The sequence below is a fragment of the Pundamilia nyererei genome, unplaced genomic scaffold, assembly GCF_000239375.1.
Source record: "Pundamilia nyererei isolate P.nyererei 1_Seehausen unplaced genomic scaffold, PunNye1.0 scaffold00107, whole genome shotgun sequence".
NCBI classification, from domain to species: domain Eukaryota; kingdom Metazoa; phylum Chordata; class Actinopteri; order Cichliformes; family Cichlidae; genus Pundamilia; species Pundamilia nyererei.
The window spans coordinates 1,236,528-1,246,040 of NW_005187508.1; the positions used below are offsets into that span (position 1 = coordinate 1,236,528).

Consider the following 9,513-nt stretch of genomic DNA (forward strand, 5'->3'; position numbering starts at 1 on the left):
TTATTTAAGCAAGATAATACCACACCACATACTGCATTTATTTATAGCAGGTTTGCTCTGTAATAACAAACTGAAGGTGCTCAACTAGCCTGATGACTGTAACTTTAAAATATAGTTTACATATTAGAGATCTTTTATATTTGTAACTTATTCTTATAATTAAATAAGAACTGTTTTTGATTCGAAATATCAAAACTACTATATATGTGCCACAGCGAGTTTTATATATTTACTAGGTATGTATGTTTTTAAAGGGATGCCAAATGCTGTCATTTTTCTGTAAAGCAAATTTACCTTGCCTTTGGGTATAAATAAAGTTACCTTACCTTACCTTACCTTACCTTACCTTACCTTACCTTACCTTACCTTACCTTACCTTACCTTACCTTACCTATTCAAAAACGATAAATGTAAATCACTCACACAAAAGCACAGAAATATTAAACTGTAAGTTTTATTCCACAATACCATGTCTTCTTTAAAAAACACAAACCACCAAATACAAAAATACAATCTTCTTTATAATTTATGTGGTCTCAACAATATGTACATTCGGTAAAAGCCGTCAACACTATTGTTACACATTTTCTGAAAAATATTATAGAGAAGCTATTTTAAAACTACAAAACTAGAATTCGAACCATCACAGTACAGCTGCTGCAAAATATGGCACAATGTTTAAAAAAAAAAACTACAAGGAAAAGCACTGGAAACAATCTTTAAACTTAGAGTTCATCACCTGAGTGTCAATATATTAGCAGCAAAACATTGTTGCTTGGACTTGCGCAAGAGTAAATGAAGAGCACTGGGTTGCAGAAGCAGCTGCTGAGGCAAAAAAAAAGAGCGATTTCTGCAGAAATCACAGTGAACGTTCTTCAAACTGCTCAATGACACCACACACTCTCTTTCCTTCTGAGCACTGGGCTTCATGAAAAAAAGCATCAAATTATTAAACTGTGTAAATATTTTTGTCATATCACTTAAAACCCTGGAGAGAAACCTCCAAGCAGACAGCATGCCATCAGGTTTGAAATAAAGCATTATAAAACACTTACATGTTTAAACAATTAACAACTTAATTGAAATGGAGATTTTTAATCTTTAAAAAGATTTCTTAAAAATACACACTATAAAACAATTAAATATAAAATATGCACACAATCCGTCTTTACAAACACAGCGTTTCACACCATAAACACGGGAGAAAAACTCGAAAGGGAGAGCGAGTGAGTACATATCAAAAAAAAAAAGAAGCTGAGACAAGACTGATGGTGGCGGAGAATCATACTAAATAAACGGTAACAGTTGTATTGTGGCGTCGTAGAAGTGGAAGGTGAGAGATAAAGAGAGTGTTGTCCTCCATCTGAACACAATAAACGGATTCTTTCACTTCAAAGAGACCAACACAAGACCCGGCTTTGGCTCAGTGAACCTGAGAGATGCAGAGATACGAGAAAATGTGGGTGAAGATGAACATGTAAAGCATGCAACATGTCTTGAGTGTGCGTGCGTGCATACCTGTAGTGTTTGTTAGTGAGGTAGTCTATAACAGCGGGACGGATGCGTGCCACGCCCCCCTGGCTGCGGTTCCCTCTTCCTGTGATGACAGAGAGCTGAGGTCGGCACAGACCCTGCTCACACTCTACGCCGAAAGAGGCCAAAGAAGAAGAAGCACAAGCAGAAAGTTACAGTTTACAGCAGTAATAACGAACGCAAACTCTGAAGGGGTAACTGCGCTTTCTAACAAGCTGCGTGGTCAGTGTCCTGCTGGGTAATGATGTACACCACCGGCGCTTGTCCCTGGTTAGCGCCTGGACTCGAAGCAATATCCAATCACTTTTACACATTCAGTTCAGAACATCTCAACTTCTTCTTTTCTTCGTTACAAACCGAGTAAACTGTAGTACAGGTGTCAAGTCTTTTTTAAAGTAAAAGCGATTTTCAGACATGGAATATGTAACTTTGCTGGGGGGGGGTTTACACATGGCAGCCACCACACTTGTGTGATCTTTAGCACCTGGTGACTGAGAGAAAGGCAGACATGAGACGGGGGCTGTGATAATATATGTACGTACTACAGAGGCTGTAGAGCTCGCTAACATGTTTCTCCTTGTACTGCTGCAGCTGTTGCACTTTTCTGATAACATTTCATTCAGACTTGGGCTCTGTTGCAATGTTACTCCGTCCAATAATGAGGTCAGTGGGGAGAGGGTTTCACCTAAATGTCCCCGCATGGGACTATTCTGACATGAGTGACGTGTTCAGTTGCCACAGATTAACATTAAGGAATTTGTGAAAAGGGCATCTGTAACAAGCTAACGCTTACTGAATAGATAATAGTTTAAGCACCTTTGGTTTTGTCCAGTAAGACCTGAGCCAGATGTTCCAGGGCCTCATTGACATGTAACCCATGGAGGTCCAGGATATTGCTGGGCAGCAGCGATGAGTTGACCCTTTCAAAAATCTGAACTGCTGCACGGTGATTAGCCTCACGCATACGCTGGCTATGGAGGTGCCCCTGAAAAAGCAGAAAGAAAGACAAATTTAAATAAAAAGTCACAAATATATTTATTTAATTAGATGGCAGTGACACGCTACACATTCAAAAACAGTAATAATAAAATGTTGTGCTTCGTGTTGTGCTCAGTCACTCACCTGCTGTGCGTAAAATGAGGCCACTTCTTTGCGTCCTTGCTTGTAGGCCTCTGCAGCCTTAGCAAAGCTCTCGAGCTGTCGGCTCCTCTGCAGTCTGGCCTCGGCCCTGAAGTCTTCATAATCTGGATCTTCTGTATCCTGATAATTGGGTACGGCTGATTCCACGGCCCTCTGCTTCTGACAAATTAAAAGAGCAGAGTGATCAAGACACACTTAAGGGTGTGGAAAATTAAAGGCGACTAACTGTCAGCTTTTCTGCATTTGCTCAGATATGATGTTGTACTGCAGGTAAACCTATTCTATACATTATTTCTTTCTATTTTTCTGGGGAAATGGGAAACAAGTGCAGCGATTTATTGGAACACATGGAAACATACATGGAAATGCAGTTTATAAGTCAAAAGAAAGTCAGTATGTGTATGACAACCTTTACCTCCAGACCTATGTCAGGTCTTTGCTGGATATTTTTTTCCTATTTTTTAAGGACATGACTGTCGATTACTGTTCAATCTGATAGTTTTTAAAGCCAACACCTGTTCTTTTTTTTCTACTTGTGCAGTTTCTTCAGTTTTGTTTTGTTTTTGGTTTTTTGTTTGTTTGTTTGTTTGTTTGTTTTTTTTGGGGGGGGGGATAAAATGCAAACCAATTCCATAATATAAGTTTTCAGCTGGTAAAAAAAAAAGAAAACATTTTTTGCCAATCGAACTGTTATCTTTGGCATTTTATGTAAATTTTACTAAAGATATGAGAACAAATTACGTGTTCTGCTAGTTATAACATGCAAAATTTAAAATGGATTATTTGCCAAGTTGTCTTATGTGTTATGGTTTCTCCTTTTTTAAGCCTTTTTTGCACTTCAATGATTCATAGTACAGTCTTCAGTGGCTTAACAAACCAAAAAAAACATTCCTTTGAAAATGATTATGTACAAGGACTGGACTGAAAATGAGAGAAAAGGTAGCCAATGTTAAAAGAAAACCCTGGAAAGGCCTCCAGAATGTCTGGAGAGCTACTGTTCAAGAGCACTTTAAATAAATTAGAAAAAAAACGTCTGACTGCTACGAGGCAAAGAAATGACTGGTGGCTCAAGACTTTTGCACAGTACTTCTACAAGTTGAATCTCACAATTCAACTTGTCTGTATTGTAAAATGATAATTGTAGAGATGTTGCAATAAAACAGAAAGAGATTTCTCCGACATCCAAATATGGAAAGTACAAGCTAAAAAGATCGAGACTAATTAAACAGTTCATGTTTTCCCACCTGTGAAACAGATCTAATGTATACTGTACATGTGTTCAGTGCTCCGTTGTTTTCATTCTCTGCCTGTGTTGTGAATACCTTTTCCCTCTCCTTGCTGGCTGGTCTGTGGTGGTCAGAGCGAGGAGCTTCTGGAGCAACTACAGTCTTCACAGGCTCCTCGTTCAGCAGAGAACGAAGAAACAATTCTGCCTCCGTGAGGCTGTAACTAAACAAACACACACACACACACACACAAAGAAAAAGACACATTAGCCACTAAAATCAGTACACCAGTAATGTTTAGAGGACTATAAAAAGTTACAGTTGTTTTCTCACTTGTGGTCCCTGAAAATGTCCTGCAGAAAATGCCTGTCAATGGTGGGGAAGAGGGCATACAGCTGCTTCTCTTTCAAAAGTGCGGCTCCGTTACGTTGGTCAAGGTCTGCACGACTTTTTCTGGTCTAAAAGAGAGCGTTGGACTTTAAGAAAAGGATATCAAAGCAGAACAAGATCATTAAATAAAATCTAAAGAATCTGCAGGTGCAGTAGGCGTGCGCGTTACCTTCTCTAAGTTGTTCTGCAAAGCCTGTTCTTCTTCCATAATCTCTCTAAGAGAGACAAGCGGACGGGACGCATTCCAGTGATCCATGATTGGCATTGGACCGCGAGGCTCTGGGTGGCTGCCCGCTGACGTGTACTCATCCGTGCTGATCAAGACGTTTGCTGACTGCGTCTGGTCTCGCGACCCGGTTTTTCCCGTCTGTGAATCACCCCAGTGTACCGAACCTAACAATCCAGAAAAACTGTTAAGTCTGTGCATGTTCACAGACTTAACAGTTCACTGCATATGCACTGTCAGCATGTGTATTGTATTCAACAGAGTATTACTCATATGCTGAACAGATTATTCCTGAATGTCATTTAAGAGTATTTTGGTGTGTATTAAACTTACTTTCCTGAAGCAGGTGAAAGGAAAGAGCCGCTTGTCTTTGACTTTCCTGAAAAACACAAATTATACATGAACGCACAATAAATTACAACAGAGTAAGGACGTGATCATAAGGCCCGCAGGCCAGAACTGACCTGGCAAAGAATAAAGCCCAGTGTACAACAAAATATGAGGTTATCAATTTTGGACTTCTAACGATTTCTATTTTATTTGTTTTACACCTTTTCCTGATGATAAAGACCTCCCCCATAGCCATTAATTCTATATCAGTGTAGTTAAGAAACAGATAAACAATTAAATAAAAAAAGGCTGTTGAAATTACTTTTTTTTAATCTTATATTACCGTATCTCGAGAATTAAATGTGTAGTTAACATCTTTACACAGACAGAAAGTGGAGTTTCACTTGTCTGGCCCATTTAAGATTAAAGCAGGCTGTTGACATCTCGGTATTAGACCTAATGCAGGAGAAACAGTAGTTTAAACTCACTTGGATGGTTTCCTTCCACTTCTGGTGGAGCAGCTTAGCAAGGTTCAAGTCCATCTGCACTGCATAGTCATTTGCAGAGCACGAACCTGAATAAAAATCAAGCAGGACATATACAATCATGTCAGTTTGGAGTAGCAGAGAAGAATAAAAATACCACTAAAGGCATCAGTTGGATCAGTTACCAGAGTACGAAACACTGTATCAAACTGCAGAACCAGAGAGCGACGGGAACACTTTTGTAAAAAAAGAGAAACGTGACATCACACCCAGATTAACAGAACACCTGTTTGGAGCTGCAAAAGAGTTTTCTATGATTATTTTACAGTTACTTTACTCCTTTTTGGTGTATACAGCTGAATGAAACAGCATCAATGCAATTTAAGAGGCCATCTCTAAACCACATGCTTTTACTGCATCTGTAAGAATAATGATATAACGCCCTTCTTCACCCTGGCTTCATCCATGACCAATCACAATAAGGCTTTAAGTTTGACATTTCTTGGTTGAAAACCTGTGTGTCAGTTACCTGGGTCTACTCCCACAGGGCCAAATAGTTCAGTTAACTGCAGTGCCAGCTCAGTGGGTAGTTTCAGCTCCACGCTCTGAATATCCAGGTGATGTCGGCCTCGTGTCTCCTCTCCCCTCTGCTTTTCCTCTCTCTCCTCTCTCTCCAGCTCCTCCAGCTCAGCCCACAGCAGTCGGTTCATCTCTTCCATGTTGGCAATCTCGTCCTCAATCTTAGCTCCTGACATTTCAATTATTGCATTATCTGAGCTCCCACCCCAAGCTCCTCTTTCCTGGTCAGACTCTGATATTGCTTTGGGTTCAGCACTGTCACTTCTCTCTCTTTCCTTTACTGATTCGGGAACACTGAGATCTGTTTCAGGGGCTTTTTCTGAATCTGGGATTGCATCAGGATGGTTTGTAACCAGAACAGCTGCTCCTCCAGAATCGGACACATCTATATTATTTTGGCTCTCTTCTGATTCACCGACTGTCACACTGGTTGATTGCTGGGTCTCCACCTCAAGCATAAATGGCTTTTCCTTTGGCCAATCTTCAGGATAATCCTCATCCAACATATTAGGATACGAACTGCTTTCTACAGCCTGACAGGAAGCAGCACACAGATCAGATGTATCGTTGATGTGAGCTTGACCATCCTCCTCTTCGCCATCTTCATCTCTAAAGAACCTTTCTCCAGAGTCCAGCAGCAGGTTGGTGGTCCACTCTATGTCCTGACTGCACTTGTCATACAGGTCTTCTAAAGTGTCAAAGCTAACGAGCCTAAAATGACGACTGAGAACACGCAGGCTCTCAAGCCGGTTTTGAGTCAACCCGAGCTCTTTTTCCTCCAACTGTGTGCCTTTCTCATGCACCACACGGTAGGGTACCTCTCTGTGGCCAGATGGGTGAACTGCATCTGCTGCACACACAGCAGAGGAGAGCTCTGGCACAAAACGAGAAGAGTCGCCATACAGGACTCTGATGTCACCAGTGGCCACAGAGTCGGCTGAATCATCGGGGTTGGTTTGACGATTGAGACGCCAAAGAAGGGCAAAGTCTTGAGGTTCTGTCTGGGTGAAGCAGCCAGTATCTGCCAGAGGTGGCTGCAGGGATGCCTCAGATTTAGACAGATCCAAGTTTGGTTTAAGATCAAGAGTAGTGTTCGCATTAAACGTGGTTTCACCAGCTGAGCCACTATGGCAAGAGTCTGGGTTTTGAGCTGTGGAGTTGGGACAATCTACGGACAGGGGGCAGTTTTGAGTGAAGGTGAGTGCGAGTTTGCACTGCTTCCCTGACCTACGACCCTGACGCAGTTTTCCCTCCAGACCACCTCCGATGGAGGGGCTGCTTTCTGTTTCCACAGAGCCTTCACACACAGGACTCTGACACATTTCACTCATATATGTACAATCAGCCTCTGCGGCAGTCTCTCGGTCATTCTCAGTGCATTTACTCATATCCACATGAGGAGTGGCCTCATCTTCAGTACTGTGGCTTCCTGTATCACTGTTACATAAATTTGACTCTAAAGTTTTGGAGCTGTATAACAAATCTGTGGCAAGAGCTGAAGTTGGATTTTCTTTATTGGCTGAATTTAGGTCTGCAGTCTCTGGCTCCGTAGTATTCCTTTCCTCTTCATTAGGTCCTTCGTTCTCGATTTTAAATCCATCCGAATCATCAATTCTTGATTCCTGGCCAATACAAGAGGCGGCAGCCTTCCAGTCTAACACACAGTCTGGTAAATCACCTCTGCTGACATTAATTGTGTTCTTGTTTCGTTTTCTCTCTTTACTGTTAGATCTGCTGCTGTGGGATTCCTCAGAGCTTCCATCTGCCTCATCCTCTCTCTCGGATCCTTCTCCAGAACTCAGGGAAAGGAAGGGAGAGTGGGAAGAGCAGGTTGAAACTGTGGCTACGCCAGTCTGGATGAGATCAAGAAGCTTCTGAACCTCAGTTACATCCGGACCTGGCTGTGCTCTTATTGCTTTTTCATAAACACTGGCTTCTTGACATGCGTCTTCATCTTCCATTCCATGTACCTCATATCTTTCTCTTTTTCTTGCCTCCCGCTGCATTAGAGGCCCTTCACATGGCCAGTCTCCCACAAAGTTCATCGTTTTAGGCGTGACCTTCTCTTCTTCGTACCTCACCACCTCGAATCTTTTTACTTTCTCCTCTCTTATCATTTCTTTCACCTTTGTCATGCTGTCTACTTGGTTAGTGTCTTTCACCAGATCTGCAGGCTCCATCCTCCTGCTTGGTCTTTCTCTCTTCACTCTCTGTCCAATAGACTCAGCGAAAGCCACAGGAATTTCATCCCCACACTGGTCTTCATTCATCACCGATTCTACAATACAGTCTGGCATTCTCTGCTCTAATACCGGGTGATTTCGCTCTAACTGAGCATCTAGATCAGAGTCTAATTCCCCCAAATTCATATCATCATTTTCATCAGAAGCTTCCAGGCTGTCTGTAGGTTTTTCTCCAAGGTGTAAGTTGAGAGACTCAGTGGATTCGGGGCTGCCTTCTCTGGGCATTCCCACGTCTCCAGAAAAACCAACAGACGACACATCTGGGAGAGAGGAAAAGCGCTGAGAGGTGGATGTCTGACATCCTTCAGCTAATCTGGGCTGACCTACAAGGTCAGGACAAGGTGCTTCAGAAGATGCAAGCCTAAAGGAACAAAAAAGATACGCAGGCATGGTCAGACGTTTACATACATTTATCATGGGCATGAATGTCTGGTAATTTTGGCCTTTTAATTATTTCTTTCAATCAGTCTTTTCCCAGAAAGGAATGATTGTACAGCATGCATCTTTAAAGACTTTAAAAATCAAGAACTGAGTGCAGAAGTTTAAATTCATTTAGGATTTTCTCTAAAACTCACACACAAGCTCAAATATACACATATAACATAATTTCTCAGGTATATGAAATGGTAATTTTGAGTGAAACTCACTGTGAGATTCTGTTTTGCAGAAGAACCTGTCGTTTCTGTTCAGGCATCTCTGAACCCATGATGGACTGCACTGTGACGAAGCGCTCATATCCTTCAAGCATGCGGCGGACTGTGTCCACGTGTACGTTATGTGTAGTACGCCTGCACAGACCACCAAAAAAGCAAAGCTGAAGGGATGAAATTTTTTCAAGCAACATTTTCAAAAAATCCGTTTCTACACTGAAACCATAGGCTGCTGTAATTCCTCTGTTACGCTCACCTCACCAGTTCTTTGGGTTTATATTTCCACCAGGTGTCCGGCTCTTTGAACAGTACCTTATAGTCATGTTTTAGCGCCTAGGAAAGATTAAGGGAAAATCTTTTTGTGTAGTTCATAACCAGTTTATGCATACTTCAATATCCAGCCACTTATTATAATAACTACACCCTAAATGTTCAGTTTGCCTCTAGACTAAACTGGACTGCATGTCTGAAAACACATATAGTAAGCCAAAATACGTTCTTAAAAGCCTTTGCCCATTTGCAATGTTGTCTCTTAAGTTTACTGATGACTGACCTGTGCAACATATGGTTTCATCTCCCAGCCCTGCATGTTGGTATTATCAATGATGATGGGATTATTCCCCTTCTCAAAAGCCTCCTTAGCTGTGGGACAAGAATAAGGGAGATAAGCCACAGCGTGATTGTTCCAATAGTACAACAGAAGCTGAAAAA

The 9,513-nt window shown here is 41.6% G+C and overlaps 1 protein-coding gene across 1 annotated transcript in view; it reads right to left on the minus strand.

Annotated features, from left to right (window-relative positions):
* Positions 1-455: 455 nt before the first annotated feature.
* n4bp2 (NEDD4 binding protein 2) overlaps positions 456-9,513 on the minus strand; it is a 13,158-nt gene continuing 4,100 nt past the window's right edge. The window contains exons 4-16 of the mRNA XM_005741135.1: positions 9,356-9,444; positions 9,059-9,135; positions 8,800-8,940; positions 5,860-8,513; positions 5,334-5,419; positions 4,849-4,894; positions 4,459-4,682; positions 4,233-4,357; positions 3,996-4,122; positions 2,656-2,832; positions 2,350-2,518; positions 1,519-1,642; positions 456-1,432 (exon numbers count right to left, since the gene is read on the minus strand). Coding sequence (XP_005741192.1) covers positions 1,387-1,432; positions 1,519-1,642; positions 2,350-2,518; positions 2,656-2,832; positions 3,996-4,122; positions 4,233-4,357; positions 4,459-4,682; positions 4,849-4,894; positions 5,334-5,419; positions 5,860-8,513; positions 8,800-8,940; positions 9,059-9,135; positions 9,356-9,444 — 4,085 coding nt within the window. The 3' untranslated portion in view covers positions 456-1,386. The remainder of the gene's footprint in view (positions 1,433-1,518; positions 1,643-2,349; positions 2,519-2,655; positions 2,833-3,995; positions 4,123-4,232; positions 4,358-4,458; positions 4,683-4,848; positions 4,895-5,333; positions 5,420-5,859; positions 8,514-8,799; positions 8,941-9,058; positions 9,136-9,355; positions 9,445-9,513) is intronic.